Source organism: Tenebrio molitor, chromosome 9, assembly GCF_963966145.1.
Source record: "Tenebrio molitor chromosome 9, icTenMoli1.1, whole genome shotgun sequence".
Lineage (NCBI taxonomy): Eukaryota > Metazoa > Arthropoda > Insecta > Coleoptera > Tenebrionidae > Tenebrio > Tenebrio molitor.
In genome coordinates this window covers 3,063,298-3,086,956 of record NC_091054.1, presented here as the reverse complement: position 1 = coordinate 3,086,956, position 23,659 = coordinate 3,063,298, and the positions used below count along the sequence as shown (strand labels likewise).

Here is a 23,659-nt window from a genome sequence, read left to right as displayed (position 1 = left end):
TTGGCAGTCATACTACGGACCTTTTTGAATAGTTCTTTATTAAATTATACAAACAAGAATCATTATGGAACCTAAAAAATAACGCTAACATATGATCTGTTGGACAGTTCCCAAGTACTGCGGAATGTAAAAAATAATACTTAAACTCCATATAAATTAATACTTAACGCTGTATTCTTAAAAAAAGTAATAATAATGGAAGGAATACCAATGGTTATAATAAAGTTGTAAAGCGAGATATATACTTTGTGGCTACTCTAAATATTATATAGTCATTCTCAATCTGTATATATTATACAAAATTCTAGTAACCACCACAAATGGTTAGCTGTGACGTCATCAGTCAATGATTTATTTCAATTTTTAATACTAAATTCAATAATACATTAGAGGAATGTGCAAGTTGTCAACGGAATCGTCTCTAAAACAAATTATCTTAATAAAAACAATTGCCTATTTTTCAACCTCCGAAAATCTCAAAAAACTTTACGAAACACGAACAGTAGTAATAACTTCAATCGGAAAAAAAAGAAAAACAAAGAAAACAATCAATTCCAACGTACCTAGTCTCCCATCAAATCTTTCTCTGTATTTACAACTATCAAGTCTGAGTGCAGAAAATTTCCCTATGATTATAATTATAAAGCTTCGTTGGCAATTATTTTTCTAGTACTGTAATACAAACTTATGATTTTTTTTTTGCAACAATATTAACTCTTTTAGAGGCTTCAATACCTACTGCATTCTGTGCTAGCAACAAAAAAAATATGGTGGAGGAACATTTTCTACCCCCACTCTCATTTATTTGTTTTAAATATGGAAGAACCAACGAATGGTAGCGCTGCCGTTGCTGCTGCTCCTTGTTACAATTGTTTTATTCATTTATAGCGTGTGATTTAATTGAGAGGAAGGCAGAAAATATTTTGCAAGATGGACTTACTTGGCCTCATATCAACTTGCAAAAACCCGGCGTCGTCATAATCGTCGATATCGGGAGGAGGCGGCGGCGGCGGGAACAGTGGTGGAGGATGGCGATGTAACGGGGGTGGGGGTAAATTGTTGGGGTGTAAAGCGCAAAGGACGTTATGTCACACGCAATCCTCCAGCGACATCAGTAGGGGATTCACGTATTCAAAACCTTCGAATTCTGATTGGTCGATCTTCTCGATCACGTGCCTAAAAATCAGATACGTAAAGATTGTTTTTTTATCGGCAGGTCTGATCGGCTGCTTACGGATCGTCGGGGGTGAGATGTACGGGTTCGTCGGTAAATTCTGGAGGGAAGTTGGCCAGGTCTCTGTCGGAATCGAGACGGGGTCGGTACGGGGGCGGGATCTGTTTCTGCTCTAGCTAAAAGCGACAAAACTAGATTAGCCAGCTTACGACTTACGGATCGCACGGTGTGAAAGAGAGTGCCTCCAGAGTGAACCGAGGGTCGAAATTCTGCAAAACGTCTTCCGTTTCTGACAAAAACGGCGGACTGAGGCACCTCCGTGTCAACTATCGTTTCGTCAAGTTAACACAGACTCCCAACAACAAAAAAACAATAATTCATTTGTTCCTGTTTCAACTTCAACAGCTCTGTTGGAGTTGTAACAATAACCACCCCTCCAACTTACCATGTCCCAGTCGATGCTTTTAAAGAATGGATGACTGGTGATTTCCACGAAGGAGTCGTGACTGGTACACCCCAATCTATCGGCGGGATTCTTGTTGAGGAACCCTTTTAGGACATTGGCGGCTTTGACACTGAGTGATCTCGGGATACGGATTGTTTTCTCTAATATAACTTGGAATAAGTAGTCTTCAGTATTTTGATCGGGATTCTCAGAAGCTCCCGCAATATCAAAAGGTGATCGGCCTGCCAGCATCTCGTATAACAGCACCCCTAATGCCCACCAATCCACGGAGAATCCGTAATCTTCCCCTCTTAGAATTTCCGGTGCTATGTAGTTAGGCGTCCCGCAGAATGTCGAGGTCGTGTCGCCCGGCCTGATTCCCTCCTTACACATACCATAATCAGTCAGTTTGATGTGTCCCTCGTGATCCAGAAGGACGTTATCCAATTTCAAATCTCTATAAATGATCCCTTTACAGTGCAAAAAATTTAACGCTAACGAAATCTCTGCCGCGTAGAAACGAGCGTGCTCCTCGGGCAGACGTCTCTGTCTTTGCATGTGGAACATCAAATCGCCACCTCTCACGAATTCGATGACAAAAAACAACCTCGACGGGGTTTGGAAGCATGAATGCAAACCGACCAGGAACGGGTGGTTTGAGGCCGTTTCGAACACGTGTTTCTCCGTCTGCACCCAATCGATGTCCTCGTCGTCGGTCACTAAAGCTTTCTTGATCACTTTCATGGCGTAAATGCGTTTGGTTTTTTTCAATTCCACCATCAGCACTTTAGCGTAGGAACCTCGACCGATCACTCGAATCAAATCGAAGTCGTTCAAGGAATACTGACGCTGAGAACCGGCCTCCAGGTCGTCCGATTGTCGATTCGGATCCTCAACAGGCACCGATTCACCTGCATCCAACATAAAATTCACATCAAAGAAAAACACAAATTTGAGGTTATGTCGCGTTGGAATTTACAAAAAAACTGCAAATATCGAAGTTAATTATGCGTGAAATGCGAAAAATTTAAATAAATTCCAGATAACAAATCACTTGATCTGCACTTTTCGCAGACTGACGGTTACAGATGAAAAATATTAAAAAAGCGAAATGAGGTTATGTTTTAAGATAAAGCAACAATAAAAATGTTTACATTTACAAGTAATTCGTGTTAAATTAACCTAATTTGAAAACATTCTGCCGTAAATAAGTACATATAATTGAGAAGAGGTAAAAATCAAGGTTAGGAGTGAGGTTATGTTATATAATGTTCTTGGGGACTTGTTTACCTGTCACGTCTGGAGGCGGTTCCGGATATTCTCTATCGCGTATTTCCGATATAAGTTCATTATTGGAGGTTTGAGTTACTAAAGGTGATTCACCGTTATGTTCTTCTCTGATAGACGGTTCAACTAATTCTACCGCGCAGGGAATTTGTACTAATTTGTGGCATTTTTTATGGACGAGGAGTTTGCATTGTATGCACTTGAAACCTTGACGGCCCAAGCCCCAGATCCTGTCATTGCAGAAAGCGCAAAAGGCTCTCTACAAAACACACACAAGAAATTTCCACTTGAATGCCACCACTTTATGTACTCACTCGATTGAATCGTTTGGCCTGAAAGATGTGTCCGTTGACGCGGTAGAGTTTCCTCCAACGTCTGGCACCTCTTCTATATATACTCCCTGCGGACATACAAACACGACAATTTCAGTTTTCAACAAATCACTGGTGGTTCAAATTACCAAATTTTTGTTTGTGCTGTCTTTTGCACAACAGTATGCATTGCAAGAGTGGCAGCATCGTCGTTGCGGCAACGCCATTTTAAATTCATTGCAAAAATATAATCGCCAAAAAAGTTATCGGGTGCGCGGTCGGTGATATCGTTTGAAAGTCGCGCCATTGAATTTGGATCGGAACTGTTGCCAACACAACGGTGCCAGGAGTTAATGACTATCAATTACCTTCACAAAACATTAAATGCTCTTGGAAATTGGTAAAAAAATCTAGTTTACGTCGTGCACGTTGTTCAGTAATTGAAGTGACACCTTTGTTGTTGCCAACGTATTTTTTGTTAAATTGGCGAGCGTGGTTTGCGCCCCCACAATTTGTTCTAAAAAAGGAAAATACTCACGGTCCTCCCCTTGGCAGGGCATTCCCGGCTGCGGCGGCACATTTGGGAAAACTGCGGACAGAATAGATGCAAATAAATAATTCGTCTCGTCCATGACAGTTCTAATTGGAGAAAAATCGAATCGCAAGAATTAACCAATACGAGCTGATAAGATAAAATAAAAATACCTTATCAGGCCCGACAGGTATACCGTGGCTGTGGCGAAACGAAAATAATGAAAATTCTTTAAATAACGCAATCGCATTTGGGCGCCTCGCGTTTGTCCGACTCGCCATGCATGAAAATATTAAAAATGGAAACAACAATCGGTCCGAAACGCGGGATGCTTTTTGAACAACCAACCTCCGGTGTACGTTGCAGACACTACCGAAGAGGCATCGTAACTTAACGTCGGATATAATGAGTAAAGGATAGCGGCCTCACACATGTCCTTCCACACTCTGATGTTGCTCCACCACTGTTTACCATCACCCATTATTATGACGGGGGCGAATGGTCACGTAACACGGTCCATCTTCACCACACGCACGTTACAATTAAGAAACATCACAGGTGAAACCTGATAAAACGTTATCTCGAACGAACGTGATAACAATGTTTGAAATCTGTTTGGTGGGAGGTATCGAGATTTTTTTGTGAATGGAATGTCTCATTAGCGCCGACTGGCGAGATCGATTATCGCGATTACGCGAATATTATTAAAAACAATGAGAAAAAACCACCCATCGTCATATGGGCTTATCGATTGTCGGAGGTGACGTCAGGATCGAGGTCAAACTGCCGATAAGATGCCACGACCGGTGGCGATTTTCCCCTTTTCAGCTTTCCTCCGAAGCCACATGCACGTCTCCCTTCGAAAAAACCGTTTCGTTTTTCTTATCTTTCCGGACGATGTAACCCGGAATCCTGACGGCGGGGCGACGTGCTCGAATGCGGTCTGGCGCATTGTCCCGGATTCTATCGTCTTTTTGTCGACCGGAACGGACGGACAGGTGCTTTTCAAGCGCGTCCCGGAATCGTCGGGGCGGTGATTGACGCTCCGTCGCCGCCCCGGACTGCTCTTGTTTCTTAATCAGACCGACGTTACAATACCTTGATTAGAAAATCTATAATTCCATCGAAACGGTCGTCTAACATCAACACACTCAAAATCCTTGGAGAAGAAGAAGCAAAATCGTAATAATTGGACAGCTAATGGTGCGGACACGTCGAAAATTACAAATCGGCTCAACGTAACACAACACAAAACAAGAAACTTTAAATGGCTTTCAAAATTTTTTTCAACACGCCTTGCCAAATTTAGAAATATCCAAAGTGATTAAGGTTAAACCAAGCATTTTTATCACTGGAAATGGAAATTACACAATGATGGATTTGTATTACTACAATCACATATTTGTCATTGTTTTCCTCTGAAATACATTTTCTTAATTTGATGGGATTAGATTCGATGTCTCATATTTTTCGTTAGGATCAAAAGATAAGACAAAAAATAGTAGTAATTTGTATATCAAGGCCGCGAAATCGTTCTTTAATGTACCTACCGAGAGAAAAATTGTCGCCGAGGCTGCTTGCGGCAAAGGTGTACTTTACTTACACAACATTTTTTGTGCAACCGAAAATTTGTAATTATTATAAAATGAACAAGTAAAATTTACTTCACTGTCAATAAATATGTACTGTTGTGAGCAATAAATTTTGGTCGTCAAGGTCATTCTTTGATACAATGGAAAGTACTCTAATGTGAAACGGACATAACCTCTAATAAATTCTATTTGTCTTTTGTCTTGTCAAGATCTTATAAATTTTTTGGAAATCCCAACTGGGTTGCCACCCTAACTTCTGACACATCCGTCTCTATCAGCGAAATAATTTTTACTCTGTTAAAATACGATATTGGGGCCATAATTTTGAATGTTTAGAATAAAACTTTGGCAAAATTTTTTTTATTGATGTTTTATTGACATTGGCCCTAATTAAGCAGGCAAAATTTGTCATTTGTGACATTAGCGGGAAATGTCAAAATGACCTTGACGATCAAGATTTAATGTTGCTATAGAAATGACATAAATAAAACAATTTATTTTGTAAATATGTAATCGTAAAAATGTCGGAAGAGATTTGCAGTTCCAGAGTTAAAAAGTTTTAAATCCCATTTAAAACAAAGAAAACAATACTGCCAATTAGGTAAAAAAGGTCTTACAAAATTTAATATACGTAGTCGGCGAATTAAAAAGTATTATGTGAAGCCAGTACTGAATTACGTAATGTTAAAAAAGCACCGGTGGGTCAACTGATATTCACTGATTATTTCACGCAAAAAAAAAGATAATCTTATCTCTCTTATTTTCACAGATGGATAAGATTTCAAAGTTCGGTGAACTAGATATGTACTTAATAATGTATTGACATATAAAAAATATCTATGAGCAATAAATAATTACTACCGTGTCTTCAAAAAAAAAAAATATGTCATCGAGTGGCCTTGTAATTGCTTTTGTTTCCGTTAACGCATGACGTCATCAGCTGTGAAACAAGGCGTGTAAGAGGAAAAAGTGGAAATGGGCGATCATCAAAAGTTATTTCAAAAATCGTTGAAAGAGTTAGGGGCGTAACAAAATACGCTGCAATCTTCAATGCGTCATTTATCGCAACAAATGAAAGTGTGATCACAAAGTGATGGATCTGCTGATTTTTTTTTAAACGTTGCAACTAAAAAGAGAAAAAAGTACAGTCTGTTGATCACACATTTATTTGAACGCTTGTTATAATAATAATAATTAAAGAGTAAAAATTCAAAATTCGTTTTTTTTTTTTTTAGAAAAACAGAAGTATGTACTGTTACGTTATAAATTACGCTCCCGAAACTGGGCAACCCTGTTACCGGTTACGAATCCGGAATGTTCAGGGGTATAACGAACAAGTCGTGGCTTCGACTCGGTTTACAATGCGAACCACGAGAAACGCCGACTGAAGCTGAAAAATTGGTGAGAACAGCCCGGAGTACGGGAAATGATACACAATCTTCCAACTAATCGTTTATTCAGATGTCAACAATGAAAATAATGATATAATGAAAGAGAAAAACAACGAAGCCTGACTAGCCCTATGGCGTGTACAAAATTGAATAACCCTAACTCCTCGGAGGGTCCTCCGGGTCCCAGATATTCAACGAACGAGTACCGGCGAAACAGTAAAAAAAAATTCCCTTCTTTAGCGAAGGAGGAAGGCCGACTCGTCCTACGTAACGTCGCTATTCGGCTACGCCGCCCGCATAAGCGGGGAGGTCCTCCAAGTCTTCCTTCGCTCCAAAAAAAAATTGAAGTTAAGATGTTTTTCTCCGGTACGGACCGGTGAAGAACCACGCGCAAAAAAATGTTCGGTGAGCGCGATACACAATTCCTGGCGAGGTCACTCACCGATTGATAATCGTTCGTGAATATAAAAACCCGACGGACTTGATAAGGAAATTTTTTTCTTAAGTTAGTACGATTAATGAAATGACGCGCCTTATTATAAAACTGCAACTTTAACAGTGGAACAAATTATAATCCTAAACGCGATATACAAATTAATGAATTTGATGGAACTTTTCACCCGTCGAAATAATGAGTGACAATGGAAATTTGACTATAGTTAAATACAAACGCTCAATTAGTTCGACGGAGTGACAAAATACAACCGAAAACTTTGAGAAGCTACGGCCTGTAAAAATTGGGGTGTCACCACTGCTCCCGACTTGCTGGTGGGTAGATCCGGCACCTTCCGGTGAGTCCGGGGACGACCTGGACTGACAGAACTCGACGAGATCCTGATCCGCAAAAGCGTTCGGTCTGGAACCTTCCGTAGTGAAGTCCGTGATCCGCTTGGCGATGTGGGCGGTGGTACTTAGACGAATCGTCTCCAACGGCCCTCGTGAACTCCACTACGTCGTCTCGTCGGCCCTGCAAATTCACTCGATCACTGTCCCCTTGACTCTCCCCAGGCACTGACAACACTCCCGGCAAAAGGTCGTGAAAAAATCCCCGTTCTGTCTCTGGTTCCCCCGATTTATAGCTTCCACCCCCTCTGTGCGCAGATTTTTCGGCGGAAGTCCGAGTACGTTTCCGTCGCGATGGATTCTAGAACATTCTAGAAAAATCGCGAAGATTTACAATCGCGCGGCGATTTAAATCGTAACAGTACCTATTTAAAAAACCACACAGTTTAAATAATTATTTTTCAGTTAACTGAAACAGTAGGCTAAGTTCATAAATTTTAAGTGTGTCAACGTGACACTTCTATGTAAATTAAATTGTCAGTGTCAGTTAAATTTGAATAACTTACCTCGCACATTAAATGCAATACTTTGTGACTCACTCATGCATGGTAAAACAATAAGTTATAAAAACATACAGAAAAGGTTCAATTTATATTTAATATTGAATTATTGATAAAAATGTATACGTTCCTGGAATGTTCAAACTGCCGTTCACTACTTTCAAGGCACATTACGAGTATTGCAGTTCTTCGCTGAACGCTCGTTGTTGCATTGGGAATTACGTCGGAAGGAATTTGTCGACATGCGGTTGAGATTCGATTAATGCAAATCTTAACAGTTTCTGATGGAGTTATGTAAACTTTGACTTTTAACTAACCCCATAAAAAGTCGCACAGGGTTAGATCTGGTGATTCTGCAGGCCAACGGGTCGGTCTGTACGTTGCTATCCAGTTTTATCCAAAATTTGTGTTAATCATTATGTGACTGCACCATGAAAAATAAGACAAATCAAATGAGCTACAGCCAGAATAGGTATCTAGATCAAGATTTGTTTTAGTATTTTGAAACGAACCTCTTCGAAGCAAATTTGATCCTAATAAGCTTAACCTAAAAAAAAAATGCACTGACAGGTGTAACGTTTACGAAGCCAAAGCCACCTGCGCAAGTACACAATTGCGAAATCATCAAAGTAGTTTCATCACTATCAATATTGATTTTTTTGATTATTTTAGAGTGAAGTATTACATCATTAAACACAGAACTCTTCAGATTTGATAAAAAAAACCTGTAGGCGTAAAAAATAAAAAAACAATTGATGATGGTTGCTAATATCTATTATATCGAGCGAACAAATTAATTTGCAATCGAGTTATCCATGGATTTGAATCCGTATGTCTTGATAGGTATGCTTAATTGTGGGATCTAAAGTTACGTCATTTTAAAGACGTTAAATAAAAAAAAGTTAATGGCAACAGGGGTCAAATGTTACATTTTTTGAAAGGTGTCCTCTACGCAACAGTGAAAGCATTTTTTTTGAATCACCGCGACTGTCGCGTCACCGAGAAGGCAGCTTCGACCGAGACCACCGCGCCCCTGATGATGCCACACCAGCCGGCGAAACGTCGGGAAGCAATTTCACGGCCCATCAACCCAGAAACACCGACCGTGAAAGCCTCAGCATACTGTCGAAATTTTATTTTCTTTAAATTATTATTTTAGTACTTTTTCTTATTTGTTACACAGGGTGTCATTGAAAGTTGTACAGATATTTTAACCACGAGCTACTGGCTTCATGTAGAACTCGGAAAAAATATCTAAAAAATTCTATGTCAAAAAATAAAATGACATTTATTTTTTGAGTTACAATTTTTTTTAATTGCTTGAACAAACATGATATACAGGGTGTATTTTTTAAAATGTGCCGAAATTTTACCTCCGAGGTTGTAGGACAACGTAGAAAACTAAAAGCAATTTAAAAAAAATTGTAGCTCAAAAAATAAATGTCATTTTATTTTTTGACAATGAATTTTTTAAATATTTTTTCCGAGTTCTGCATGAAGCCAGTAGCTCGTGGTTAAAATATCTGTACAACTTTCAATAACACCCTGTATGTACATATTTGAATTTGAACGCACTGTACACAATCTTAAAATGGCAACTCTATCCACTGATTCGCGTTTATTCAACAGCACATTACAAGACAAACATGTCAACACCTACGAAATGCAATTTGCTTCGTGGTAACTGCAAATGCCTCCGCATTCCGAACAGAGAAACAACAAACAGGTCCTCTTTAAGACGATGGGCACCCTTATTTGACAACACGTCTCACCCTCCAGATAAATTGTGAACTGCTTTCGAATCTCCTTTTCGCGTCGCCAATTAGTGCAATTTTATTAACCTGAACAAGTTCACTATTAATGGCGTGGCCGTCGTCAAAAAACGGAAATTGCTTTCGAACAGGAGCCGACTCTCGCTAGTCGATTTAACCGCGACGTCTGTTCGACATTTTACTGCCTAATTTCGTCCCTTAATCGCAATAATTCCGACGTCGCGGTGCCGTCTAATCTGAAATTAAATCTAAGGACCCACAACTAGCGAAAACATGCTCCTCCACCAAAGGGAGACGTGAACAATGTGTAGTTACCCGTGGCGGACGCTTGGAATTTGAACCCTCTCGAGTCGATTAAAATTTCACAATATCAGATTGAGGAAGTACCGATATCCATTAGATATTGTCGGAATTTTCTGGATTATTAATAGCTCCATTAGGAGCCCGCACTAATTACACAGTCCTATCGGGGCACGATGTTCGATAAAGCAGAGCTAGGAGGAAGGATTGGGTCGCAAAAAAAAAACCTACAACGGTATTCTGAGGTTTCATCCCTCGTCAGTGAATTGTAGACATGTTTGAAACGGCAATTCGTAAATGTCGATTAAAATAATTAACCCCTACCAAAAATAAATACAAAAATGTCTGCGAACAAAATGGAAGAGTTAGAGAGCAACTCAACGAGTTCCTTGCAACGATCTCACGTCCTAACAACTAAGACAAGCTAGACGTAGGTAAATCAGTTCATTTGCAATTTTTTTGGTCACATGAGAGTAACATTCCGATTAATTGTTAATTATTATTTTTTTTTTAAACTAACACATTTTTATTCTGCCCCATTAGCACAAATGAAACAATGAATTAATGGGATCTAGAAATCAAATGTAAATTTGCAAAACCAGCCTTAATGGAAGTGCTTAATGAAATTTAAATAATTGATAATTTGGAAAAATGTTATTTTTTAATTTGGGTAATGCCCTGTCAAATCGCCGATTCTAATACCATAATGTGTCGGGTTTTCTTGTAAATCGATAATTCATCAATTATTTCGATGGTGAATTATTAAAAATTGCTCTTTTTTGATTTGGCTGAAAAAGCCGACATAAACTTACAAACCATTAAATACAAAAAAAGTTGCCAGATTTTCAGGGTTTTTGACATTTTCATTCATATTAAATTTATGATGGTGTGAAATGTCATAAAACAAAAATTAAATCCTCAAAGTTGGCATTAAAGAGTCGATTGTGAACGCACCACGGATTACGGATAACCTGTTTAAAACTAACCCCACTTTTTGCGTTGTTTGCGTTTTTATTCTGCAGACTGAAGAGTGGTGCCTACCTCCATGAGTGGTGCGTTCACAATCGACTCTTCAACGCCAACTTTGAGGAGAAAATGTTCATAATATGTACTAGAAATAAATGCATCCTAACTTTTCACGCATAAAGCCTACGTATAAAATATTATAAAAGTGTAAAAATATTTCTTCATAAATGTGTAATAAAATTTATTAAAAACTTTCTCGGTGAACGTAACGTTCCTTCATTGCAATTTCTTTTGAATTCATTTTGTTACGAAACTTTTTAATGACATCAAATGTCAACCCTTTTGCAGTTTTTGAAGAGCAAAGAAATCAATTTTTAAACTGGATCTAAAGTTATACAGTGAAAAACATTTTGGTTATTACATAGGTGATGATAAAAACTCAAAATTGCAAATATTTGTGATAATATCAAAAAATATATGTCGTTTTGGACATTTGTGCATTACAACGCTATATTTAGTAATATATTCAGTTAAACCATTCAATAAAAAAATACTTTGCACGTTTCGCAGTTAACAAATCACCACTAACAAAAAGCCGTCGTTAATGGAAATATAAATAAAAAACAACGAGTGTTTACAGGAAAGTTATTTGAAACGATGTTTAACAATATTGTTTAGTTCATTTGTCTTGATTTGAAATTGTACGCAGTTATCGGCAAGTTATGACATAACAATACAATGTTATTTGATAAACAAGTCGATGGGTTAGATAAACACAAAATGTGTACCTTTTCATGAAGTTTAATTAATGTAAATTAAAAAGGCACAATACATGTTGCATTTATGTGGCTGAAAATTTAAACCGAATTAGATGCAAGTAGTAATTTCCCAAATAATTTAATGTGTACGTAATTCTATTGCCAAATATATAACGTGTCTCAGGAATAAGTACATAACGAAGGCACCCACGAAATGATTCTTCCACTCTTTCCAACACACCTCTGTTACTGCGTTCTCTTAAAACTTCAATTGGGAACGAATATACCAAATCCTTCATGTACCCGCACATGAAGAAGTCGCACGCAAACCCTACAGGCTCGAGGAGCACTCCCGCACGCTTCACCACACGCCAACACAACATCTATGTATTCACTATTCGAAAATAAACGCGCTATTTTCACAAAATTTTAGCTTCAATCACCGAATCAACACGTAAACACCTGCCTTTTGTGGTCGGATAAAACTAACTGAATATGTGTCTACCTCGGCCGCACAGAGAAAAAACTTTATTCTAAAAAACACAATGTTTGGTGCTTGGTTTATACTAGAATAGTACGCGTTGTTTTTATAGCTTTTGGTAAAAAAGGTATGCTTTTTTATTGTGTATTCCATAACGTAGTAGTGGAAAAAAACAAACTGTAACAAAATAAACTAGAAACAATTCAGTCTTAAAAAGCATCTAAACTGGAGTCTCTGAAATATCTTGCAATAATAAATAAAAATATCTACTGAGAAATTTTCCTTTAAAAAAACAAGTACATATATTATAATGAATAAAATCCCAAGGGGTTGTACTGCCAATTCAACCTTTTCTGGTAAATATGCATTAAATGTTACCTAATAATGTTTTTTTCTTCAACTGAAATAAGATTTAATAACGACTTTCCTTTGAGTTACGTCTTAAAATATGTATCTAAAAGGTCTGTATTGTGTTTGTTAATATAAAGTCGATTTTTTTTTAATTTTCTTGTTACAAAACAGAGTAACAATTTTTTAAAATTTTAGCCTTATCAGTCGAAACTTTCGTCTAAACCGACACAACGGAAAAATGTAGTTTTCGTGTTCGTTTCCAGAAATACATAACCGGGAAAGTGGTATATAACTAAATATATAAACTTTCCCGGTTATATACCTAACTTGACATCTGTCAAAGATAACCCCAAAATTTACAATTAATTAATATTTTTTAAAACTTTGCCCAAACAAACACGAAAAATGTTATTCAATATTCGTGAGCTGTCAGTTATCAGGTATTCGGCCGGTTTTTCAGCACTCGGCTAACGCCTCGTGCTTCAAATTTCGGCCTCATACCTGAAAAGTGATCTGACAGCGCTACTCATATGAAAATAACTATTTCACAGCTGCCTACATGAGAAAAATGAATTAATTGCATTTTTTCAGTTAGTCTTCATAACTCGAAGCGATTTGGGCTTGTCAGAACGCAACGTAATTGAAATGTTACGTTTTAAAACCGCGTATAATAAGTACATTAAAAATTGTTAAGAATTCTTCAAGTTATAAATTAAAGCAAGAAAGGGACCGTACTTAAAACTTCCAACATTTAAATTTATAATTTACATCCACCCGTTCCGCTTATCCTGGGGCTAAACGTTCGCAAAGAACAAGCCAAACGACGGACCAGAATTCTTTTAACTCCTCAGCTGAATTTATAATTTCGGTAAATATTTTTTGAGTTTTTGAAATATAAAATACGAACTAACAAGAACTTGGGATCGAAGCTCTTCAGTAAAAGGGTTTTTGAATCAAAACGTGAAACATTTTGTATATTTCGCATGTAAATATTTTTCCCTATCACTTATTGTATTCGAATAAATGAACCGACGTCATGTTTAAAAGAATTATGTATTAACCATATCACGGAATTGATAGAACACATTTTTTTTTCTTAAAGAACTGATTTGACCCAGGATCAGAAAAATAAGGGGAAATTATTTGCGACATAACAAGGAAGAATTACTGAATTATCCAGATCTTCAATATCCTTCCAGATTTGAGCAAAATAATATGCGAGTATTTAATAAACTGGGTCAATTCGTTTAAAATGTTTTTACGTAGAGGGGAAGGCACCTCGCCAGCGCCTCCCTTTACCTGTAGCATATCCCGGTTCCGAGCTGCTGTCATCGTCGGAGAACGACAACTGCTTGTGATGGTACTCTATGTAGGTAGGATGATGGTGGTAGAGATGATGCGGCACCGCATACTCCACCGCCGTGTGCTTGCTGCCCACCCTCGTCAACGTGTTGCCCGCCGAGAGGGTGCCGCCTTGTTTGCTGCTGTGTGCCGCACACAGTATCCCAGCCAGGGCACCCTGGGGACCGACCAGCGTCAAATCCAGCGACGGCCTCCTCGAGAAGGTCGCCACCTCCTCGAAGTCGCCCTGGAGCGACGTGTTCGACGTCGTGTTATTGTTGGAGTTGACTGGGGCCCCGGCGTAGGTCTGGGAGACGGACGGGCGGTCCTCTATCGTCACCGGCATCGTCTGCTGGTGGTTGGCGGTGCCGTTTTGGTTGCGTCGGGGGCTGCGCCCGCGGTCCGACACCGTCGTGGCGCTCCAGTAACCCCAGGCCATGACGGGAAACCTCCACCACCGGACTTACAACAGGAGCATCGCACTCTGCAAGCGACAGCCGCGCTCAAACTCCGCTCCCGGAAAAAAACGACGACAATTCAGGCCACCCTCCACTCATTAAATCCCTCGACCGATCTCCTTAATGATCTTTAATCGTAAATGACGTAATTGTCGGTGGGCTATTATTAGAGAGGTTATTAAATCATGTAGGACCCGCCTGAAAAACAATTCGCCCTCACCCCGCCTGCCGAACAACTCACCTACTGGCGATTGGGGTTAAATAAAGACCAGCTAAAGGGGAGGAAATCCGAAGAGGCGACGGTCGATCGTTGCGGAAGAACGCGGCGCGACGCCACCGGACTGTTTCGTTCGTTTTTTAAATTAATCGAGGGTCCGGTTCTTGGGTTGATTTTGCGAATAAGCGGACAGGTACTGAAAACTAACGACGGGAGACGTGCGACAGTGTTGCCGCTACGTCGACGATAAGACGGACGTCGCGACGCCGCCGTTTGCTCAACACCGACGAGACGACGTCGATGTGGCAATGACGCCGCCGTCAGGCCGGGACGCTACGGTGGCGCCGTCGAATCGATACGGTCCAGCCCGAACGCACAGGACACTACACGCTGCCAAAGCTAGATGGCCCCTCGATCGGAAGGACACGGTGATTTGATAAAAAATTACACACATATCATATCGAGTTCCATCGAAATTATGCGGGGAAAAATGTTAAACAAACCTATCGACAGATGTTTCCACCGTTGTTCTTCAAGGTCTGCCCCGATAAGTCAGTCGTAACACTTTTACGGCCAAGTAAAATTTTTTTATGAAGCAGTAAACTCAAATTTTCCATTAAAATTTAGAGACTTTTTCATTACGTAAGTATGATTACTTGTTGTAAATGGTTAGCGGCGGGAAATAAATCTTTCCATAAAATACGCCCCTGTCTACATTGACACTGAGTCTCAAGGAAAATTTGTCACCTAACTTGAAAAAAAAAACTCTCAAGTAAAACTCTTATTGTTTGGTATTACGATTAGTTAAGTCATTCAATTTTTTGAACCAGAACCAGAAATAAATGGTATTGAAGGTAAGAACAACTTAAAAAAACTGAATGTCATTGCAAGCCACATTTTACATAATATTGGAAAGTCGACGGTTGATAAGAAAATGCGTCGTAAAACTTGAAGAAAAAAACATTTTAGTGTTTACTAAAATGTTTATGGTGATAAGGCCAAAACATTATGTTTTCTTGTGCACCCTGTTGATTTAGAGAGATTGTAAATTTTCATGTACTTTGCAGTAAAAATAAACAATTTTCCTATGTGTAGTTTAACAATACTGTTTTATATGGTGACCTCTTTAGGATTCAGCGCCCTCTACTTGACTTTTCCCAACAAAAGTAAACACTAATAGTTATACTTTAATGCACTGATGCACATCAACTATGCAATATTCTCCCAGTGCATAATAAAATTGGGACAATTACACTTACCATGAATAATCAGTTCGTTGTCTTGATTTAGCGCGTATAATCTTAGCGCTTCATTAAATTCAGCTTCTGATGATAGTATGCATGGATCTCCTTCTTCATCAATCCATTTCACTGTGAACAACTGGTTGGGGCCAAAGCGACATATCCCCATAATTTCACATATAAACTCATGGAATTGTACATTGTGGTCAATGTACGTGATCAAGACTTCGCCGTTGTACGCGATTTTTGCCCGAATTTCGTTGGCGTTGTCTAATGTTGGCATTTTTGTTACTGGTCTGGAACAATTAATGATTTTAGTCACGCTTCAGGCACGTTAGGGTTATTAGTCACCACAGGAAGACTTTTACTATTAGGGAAAATAAAATTATGTCGCTTACGTCATTAGCTGAGATTCTTAAAGAAAAGGCACTTAACAAATAATAACTAACGTTGCACCTCGAAAAACAGTAAACTCAACTCAAACAATCAACTCATTCATAACCTAAATTTAAATGACAGTTGTCGGTGTTTTGTCGGAAACCCCGCAGTGTTTAGGGGATTTTGGTTGCTTTTCGAACGGCGCCAAGTTTAAAAAGGTACACAACTCGACGTGTGACAAACAAATTATTATACAGTGTGGAAATTACTTATGGAATAAATTCAGTAATGTCAAAACTAATGACATTTGCTGAAAACGCTGAAACAGGTCAATTTTTGTTTTTAATAATGCTTATTTTAAGTTACTTCACTTATTCATGACGTCATCCATTTTTGAGCTAAGACGTCATCACCAATTTTTTTAAATGACAACCCCCACTTTTTTCTTCTCTTTCTGATAGAGCTTCCTACTCCCTAAACGATGAATGAAAAAAATTGGTACCTTACATAACAATTTTTTTGAGAAAATAATAAATTTTTATTTCAAAAATTAAATTTAATTTTTAATGCACTTATTTTTTTTCTATGTGGTTATTTAAAATTGAGGGTTTACTTTAACAGACCAAACAATTTAGAAGATTTGTGACAGAGAATTCGCGCTGAAATGGAACAAATTAGCCCTGACATTATTGAGCGCGGTGTACAGTGCCAAAAGTTGGTGGGGGATATTTTCAACATTTGCGTTACATTTTATTGTTAACCTTAGATGTTTGTTTCTGTTTAAGGTCAATTAAAATTTTTACATTAAAAATTAAATTACATTTTTGAAGTAAAATTTGTCATTTTCTCAAAAAAATTGTTCTCTAAGGTACCAATTTTTTTCATTAATCGTTTAGGTAGTAGTAAGGTCAATCAGAAAAAGAATAAAAAAGTCAGTATTGTCATTTAAAAAAAGTGGTGATGACGTCATACCTCAAAAATGGATGACGTCATGAACAAGTGAAGCAATTTAAAATAAGCACCATGAGAAATAAAAATCGACCTGTTTCAGCGTTTTTGCCACATGTCATTAGTTTTGAAATTACTGAATTTATTCCATAAGTGGTTTCCACACTGTAGATTTCCGTAGTAATCACAGGTATTATTCCAAAAATCATCCACAAACGATGGCACACCATAATTTCTGCACTTTCTTCTGGATAACACGTGGTCCGCGAACGCGACGTTATTCTAGCTTTCGCCCCCCTGTTCGTTATTTCTTGCACTCGTGGCGTATTTGGCCCTAAGAGACCTAACCTAACTCCCCACGTTGGTTGAGAACACGTCGGGTCCCGTAGCGTGTCCCCTTCTTTTCCTTCCCGATTCTTAGTGTTAGTTTACCCCCTCGTCGACAACAACAACCTAATTTCGGCCCAAACACGTGCTCATGGTTTTCCTTGTGGCAAATGAGTAGCCGTTCCCGAAATAGACCCTACTTTATTCATCGTCGCGTGTAAAAAAACCTTACCTGTGAACACGTACCGTAGGTAGTTAATACGGGGTTATTATAAATGTTTGTAACAACTAGTGGGCGTAGCGGCGCACCTAAAGCTAAAGCATAGCGCACAGCAACCTCCAAATCCTACGATGGTACAATCATTTATGACGCCGTACTATCTGGATTAAACTGCGCAATACGTTAGCGTCACACGTGGTTTTACACTTATACGCGGCAGACACGTGGCTGTGTGCGATTCGTTAAAATCGAGTCGCGCCTTTGATTTTGATTTTATTTTGACAGTAAGTACACAAAATGAACCACTAAAAGAATCGTACTCAATTTTCAACTAAACCAACTGGTTAGAAAAACACAACCGTTAAATTCGAGATACGAGACCCGAAAGCAGACTAGACTGACTAGAGAGACAAAAATGTAAAAAATGACCCCCACCACCTAGAGGTCGGAACTCTTCGGTGATTTTAGTACGTCTTCGCGTTTTTTCCTAGTTCCGTTTCTTTTGTTTCGGCGGCGGCAATTTGAATCCAAATTGGGGTATTACACATTCAATTTTTTCAACTGAACCAACTGGTTAGAAAAACAATCGTGAGGTTCGACAGCCGAAAGTAGAGAGAGCGTCTGTTTACAAAACAAAATTGCCTATTTTTTTCGCATTGACCGATAAGAATCGGTTGTTGCCCGAAGTGGGAATTTCAATTGAAAACGATCGATTACATCACAGATATTATTTATTGATTAAAATACACTTTTGTAGATGTTGCCACATCTAAATTTGTCATACTCTTACGACCTAATTGGTAACATGGTAAAGGCACAAATGTGTCTTCGGCCCAAATTAAATTCCTACTTCAAACCAAAGGCTTAGCATGATTGGCCACTAAGTCTCAAAATTTGTAATCAGTTCAGTTCGTGAAACTTGCCTAGTACAGTTTCTTCTCTAAGGCAATAATATTTTTGTTCATTTTCCCAATTGGAAGCTCGTCCAGCGCGGTATAAAATTGCGAAGAATTCTTAATGTTGTAGCTTTTTACGATAAACTTTCGAGCAGCGTTTCTGCTTAGTTCAACTAAAGAGGCTACTTCAGGCATGTTTTTTACTTGTTCAATGATTTCCTCGTCATGGTGATGATTAGCTACACAAATCTCTTTAAGCTTTGGATGGTTGTAATAATACAATAAGTTTGGAGGTACTGAAACATCATTAAGAAAATCGTCAATAGTGGAGTTTACATCGTAGTATAAAACAGCCATCGACCGACAGTCAGTATTACTATCTATCATTGTTATCTCCATTCGAAGCAATATTCTAAATAATTCGCAGTAGTTGTAGTAACTGTACACCATCTCTAAATCACATGAGGTGACGCCAAGGCCATAGGAAAGCATGAGACAGATGATTTCAGTTACTTGTTCCTCTTTTACGAAATGGTATCGATTATTATAGAGTTTAAGAAGGCGAGAAATTGTTGGAAATGTAGGATCGGCAACTTGAATGAATTCAGAGACGTATTCACTATTTAAAAAAATGTCGATAATTCCTTCCATTCCAGAAAATATTCCATCCACTGGAATTTTGTTCATCACGTCTAACGGCGAAAAATTTTCAATCATTTCCTTCACGATGTGGCCAAACTTGTTAATAAACAATTTTAAATTTTCTGGCCTCAAATGTATCAAATAACTTATCATGTATTGTAAGTCAGATAAATTGTAAGAAACGTCAGATTGTTGGAGAATTCTTTCGAATAATGCTGGATCCAGCGTCATCGCAGAGACTAGCGTTGGAAGCCTAATCGGAATTCTTCCATCACTGAAAGTATAATTGAAAAGAATTTCTTGCAGGGGAATCAGTTCTTTTTGTTCAATATCTTGGGCCAGGATAGCTAAGGGCAGGATTCCTTTATGGCTGGGAATTGTAACATCAGCTCCATAATACAGTAGCATATGGATCCAATCAACGTTGCCTATTTCGCATGCAGCATAGAGAGGTGTTATTCCATAAGATCCTCGAGCGTTAATATCCGCGCCCTTTTCTATAATCATCTGTCCCACCTTCACGTTATCGTCAGTGTCGCACCTGGCAGCTAAATGTAAAAACGAGTTGCCGGAATCGTCGGTCAAGTGTACGTCGGCACCTTTCCTGAGCAACTTCAAGGCGAAATATTCATCAAAACATACTCCTGCCAGGTAAAGCAAGGGAGTTTGTTCGAGGCGGTCGCGAAAATTGACGTCGAGTTGATCCAAGCTTAGCAAGTAATCGAAAATCTCGACTCTGCGAAAGAAATACCATAAAACTTGGGGGACAAGTGGGGTTTGAATTACCTTTTGCGCCGCATTGTAAAATTTAAGAGTGAACTGCCCTTCTCATTCTGTATGTTGATGGGGGAGCCTGATTCTACCAAGTTCATCAAGTCCTTTAAATTGCTCGACAAGACGGCGCGGAAAAGGGGGTTGGATTCACGCTGCAAGGGAAACTTTAGATTTGTTTTAGTATATTTAGGAAAGTGAAATGGTAAATACCCGACGTCTGCAGCCGCAGCGGTACACCCTTGGACGCAGAAATAACAATTCGTCGGAATCCATAGATTTGTTTTCATCACACCGCTATATATTATACCTGAATACATGTACGGGGCACCAAAAAAAATAAAAATGTGATAACGTTATCAAGTCAAGTGACAAACTAAATACAAATAGACTAGTGTGTCAAACCTGTTGTATTTAAAGATTGAAATGAATCATCGGCGTGGAAAACTTGAAATAAAATGGGAGGAGTAAATTCGAGGCACCCGATTGTTGCAATGGCACGATTGTTTATTTATTTTATTTGTTGAATTTGTGGAGAAACTGCGGGCGATTTGTATTATGGGCGACAAATTTGAACTTGTGTCAATGGAAATCAGCAGGTTCTTGTGTGATTTATTGTTGTTTACTCTCGCATATCGCGCATATAAGGAAAGAAAAATCTAAATAACGCAACTTGCACGATAAATTTTATCATTTGAAGTGTTTAAACTCATATCAAAATTGTGCGATGTAGGGAATGTGTTAGTGAACGGTTGGCGACAGCGGCTGTCAGCAATCACTAATGTGGTTTCATACGTCTTCTTCTTGAAAGTTCGTGTTTACGTCTTTGCCAATTTAGTCCTGGCACGAGTTATTTGAGTTCAGTGTCGTGCGCTTGTGAAATTACTCCGTTAGTGATAAAGTTTCCATGTGGTTGTTCAAGTGACGTCGGACTTTCTAACCGCACTCTTCGGCCATCATGAGCGGTTTTAACTACTCGGGGTTCCAGATGAACCAAAAGAGGCACAACGCGGTGCCTCCGCCCCCGTTAAGCGGCGTCAGCAAGCAGGGTTACTCGACGATGAACGCCATCAGTCAAAACGCGTTGTCTGCCGCGTGGGGTGGCAGTCGCAAACGAGCCGCTACCGAGGATGAGTACGCGAGCGGAGTATGAAGTGAAGGACGGCCTGAATTTGTGTTTTATAGGTATTTTGAAGACGACGAAGAAGAAGCGGTACCAGATTTAGCGTACATACCGGCCCCCGGGAGTCCGACTCGAGTGGAAATGACGAAAAAGCAACAACCAGTGACTGCTGATGACGACGATGATCCTCTCGACGCTTACATGGCGGGGATCGAGAAACAGGTCGGTATTGAAATTTAAAAGACTCAGTTTGTCAACAAAGTGTTGTAGATGGAAACAGAGAAACCAGGTAGTTCGTCGCAAGGGGGCGTGCGTAACGATTTGGAAGAGGAGGACGTTGAAGAGTCGTATTATCGTTACATGGAGGAGAATCCGACTGCGGGTTTAGCACCAGTTGAAGACGAGAATCCCGATTTGGAATATGACGAAGACGGAAATCCGATTCCACCTGATAAGAAAAAAATTATCGATCCGTTACCCCCGATCGACCACTCCACTATAGAATACAAACCGTTTGAAAAGAATTTTTACAAGGAGCACCCCGAGATTACAAGTCTGACTAACAAGCAAGTCGCGGAGTTGAGGAAGACTTTTGATCTCACAGTTTCGGGGACGAATCCGCCGAAACCGGTCTCGTCTTTTGCTCATTTTAATTTCGACGATAAACTTTTAAAAGCGATAATTAAAGCCGAGTACATTTCGCCTACCCCGATTCAAGCGCAAGCTGTCCCTTGTTCTATTCAAGGTCGCGATGTTTTGGGTATTGCTCAGACCGGAAGCGGCAAAACTGCCGCTTTCTTGTGGCCTCTTCTCAAACACGTGTCGGCGCAGCCTCCCGTGGTCGAAGGGGAGGGTCCCGCGGCACTGATTTTAGCCCCCACGAGAGAATTGGCGATTCAGATATACAACGAGGCCAAGAAATTCGCGAGAGTGTACGACCTGACGGTGGTATGCGCCTACGGTGGGGGCTCTAAGTGGGAGCAAAGCCTGGCCTTGAAGGAAGGAGCGGACATCGTGGTGGCAACTCCGGGGAGGATAATCGATCACGTGAAAGGGGGCGCGACTAATTTGCAACGAGTCACGTTTCTTGTGTTGGACGAGGCCGACAGGATGTTCGAATTGGGGTTCGAGCCCCAGGTCAGGTCCGTCTGCAATCACGTCAGACCCGACAGACAGACGCTGTTGTTCAGCGCCACCTTCAGGAAGAGAATCGAGAAGCTCGCGAAAGACGCGTTGATCGATCCGGTGAGGATTTCGCAGGGGATCACGGGCCAAGCCAACGAAGACGTCACCCAGAAGGTGTTGCTGATGGAGAATCAACAGTTGAAGAGGGACTGGTTGGTGAACAATCTGGTGGAGATGTTGTCCGCGGGCTCGGTGCTAGTCTTCGTGACAAAAAAAGTGGATGCGGAGCAGCTCGCCGCCGACCTCAAAGTGAAAGAATTCGACTGTTTGCTGCTGCACGGCGACATCGAGCAGGCGGAGAGGAACAAAGTCATAACCGCGTTCAAGAAGAAGGAGTGCGGTTTGTTGGTGGCCACGGACGTGGCAGCTCGAGGCCTGGACATCCCCCACATTCGCACAGTGGTGAACTACGACATAGCCAGAGACATCGACACTCACACCCACAGGATCGGTCGGACGGGGCGCGCCGGCAACCAGGGTACAGCTTTCACGTTGATCACCCCCCGAGATAAGGAGTTCGTCGGGCACATCGTCAAGAATCTGGAAGCTGCGCATCAAGAAGTGCCGCAAGAAGTGCTCGATCTGGCGTTGCAGAGCTCCTGGTACCGGAAGCAGCGGTACAAGAGTAAAGGCGGCAATCCAAATGTGGGAGGCGTGGGGTTAGGTTTTAAGGAGAAGGTGGGGAGCGCGCCGAAAGGGTTCGTCTCGGGGGAAGCCCCGACTCAGCAGAGCCAACAATCGAGGGGACCGGCAACGGACAGGTTGTCGGCGATGAAGGCGGCGTTCAAGACTCAATACATGAATCAGGTACGTCGAGGTTCTCGGTTGGAGTTTGATTTGATCCAAAGATATTTCAGTTCACGGCGAGTTCTGAGCCCACGCAACAAGCGCATCAGCCCTCGGCGTCGACGAGGAAGAAGAGCAGGTGGCAGTGAGGGACTCAGTCTCAGCATGTATAGTATTCGTTCAAATCTTTTAATATTATAAGTGTATATGAATTTTTTGTAATTTATCAAACAATATGATGCAATTAGATCGACTCGTTGAAATTTTCGAAGCCTTTTTTTTGGTTCTTTGTGCATGAATAACTACGTTTGAATTTGTTACTAGTGTTACACAGGAATAAATCGATTTAATCCAGGAATGTTTCAATTCTGACCGAATCTCGACCGGTGTCCTATCACAAGCACCCACATTTTGTCTAGTTAG

The 23,659-nt window shown here is 40.1% G+C and overlaps 3 protein-coding genes across 4 annotated transcripts; 1 reads left to right on the top strand and 2 right to left on the bottom strand.

Moving 5' to 3' along the window:
* Positions 1–20: 20 nt before the first annotated feature.
* aPKC (protein kinase C iota type) lies at positions 21–16,519 on the bottom strand. 2 transcript variants are annotated; one of them, XM_069057133.1, is made up of 8 exons: positions 16,359–16,519; positions 15,979–16,256; positions 3,756–3,806; positions 3,221–3,306; positions 2,910–3,165; positions 1,620–2,530; positions 1,235–1,350; positions 21–1,176 (listed from the first exon to the last, which is right to left on the bottom strand). In XM_069057133.1, exons 1-8 carry the CDS (start codon positions 16,361–16,363, stop codon positions 1,089–1,091), a joined length of 1,791 nt encoding a protein of 596 aa, XP_068913234.1. In that variant the 5' UTR covers positions 16,364–16,519; the 3' UTR covers positions 21–1,088. The 2 variants fall into 2 exon arrangements, with proteins under 2 accessions (XP_068913234.1, XP_068913233.1); XM_069057132.1 differs by lacking the exons at positions 15,979–16,256; positions 16,359–16,519 and adding exons at positions 14,003–14,528; positions 14,744–15,085.
* A 2,027-nt stretch (positions 16,520–18,546) lies between these two features.
* On the bottom strand, positions 18,547–20,674 carry LOC138137636 (nuclear factor NF-kappa-B p105 subunit-like). The gene is made up of 4 exons (XM_069057142.1): positions 20,548–20,674; positions 20,356–20,452; positions 20,158–20,309; positions 18,547–20,107 (listed from the first exon to the last, which is right to left on the bottom strand). The coding sequence occupies exons 2-4, from the start codon at positions 20,416–20,418 to the stop codon at positions 18,757–18,759; spliced, it is 1,566 nt and encodes a 521-aa protein (XP_068913243.1). The 5' UTR covers positions 20,419–20,452; positions 20,548–20,674; the 3' UTR covers positions 18,547–18,756.
* Positions 20,675–20,919: 245 nt separating this feature from the next.
* Positions 20,920–23,590, top strand: LOC138137628 (ATP-dependent RNA helicase DDX42). Its single transcript, XM_069057129.1, has 4 exons — positions 20,920–21,276; positions 21,328–21,487; positions 21,536–23,257; positions 23,308–23,590. Exons 1-4 carry the CDS (start codon positions 21,101–21,103, stop codon positions 23,383–23,385), a joined length of 2,136 nt encoding a protein of 711 aa, XP_068913230.1. The 5' UTR covers positions 20,920–21,100; the 3' UTR covers positions 23,386–23,590.
* Positions 23,591–23,659: the final 69 nt, after the last annotated feature.

Coding starts and splice junctions, on each gene's coding strand:
- aPKC (XM_069057132.1), bottom strand. CDS start 14,483: ATGGCCTGGGGTTACTGGAGCGCCACGACGGTGTCGGACCGCGGGCGC. Junction 3,807..14,002: donor GGAACCGGGATATGCTACAG/GTAAAGGGAGGC, acceptor TTCTGTCCGCAG/TTTTCCCAAATGTGCCGCCG. Junction 3,166..3,220: donor AGGCCAAACGATTCAATCGA/GTGAGTACATAA, acceptor TGTGTTTTGTAG/AGAGCCTTTTGCGCTTTCTG.
- LOC138137628 (XM_069057129.1), top strand. CDS start 21,101: ATGAGCGGTTTTAACTACTCGGGGTTCCAGATGAACCAAAAGAGGCAC. Junction 21,277..21,327: donor CGAGCCGCTACCGAGGATGA/GTACGCGAGCGG, acceptor TGTGTTTTATAG/GTATTTTGAAGACGACGAAG. Junction 21,488..21,535: donor TGGCGGGGATCGAGAAACAG/GTCGGTATTGAA, acceptor AAAGTGTTGTAG/ATGGAAACAGAGAAACCAGG.
- LOC138137636 (XM_069057142.1), bottom strand. CDS start 20,418: ATGGATTCCGACGAATTGTTATTTCTGCGTCCAAGGGTGTACCGCTGC. Junction 20,310..20,355: donor GCTGCGGCTGCAGACGTCGG/GTATTTACCATT, acceptor ACAAATCTAAAG/TTTCCCTTGCAGCGTGAATC. Junction 20,108..20,157: donor TTTACAATGCGGCGCAAAAG/GTAATTCAAACC, acceptor TTTCTTTCGCAG/AGTCGAGATTTTCGATTACT.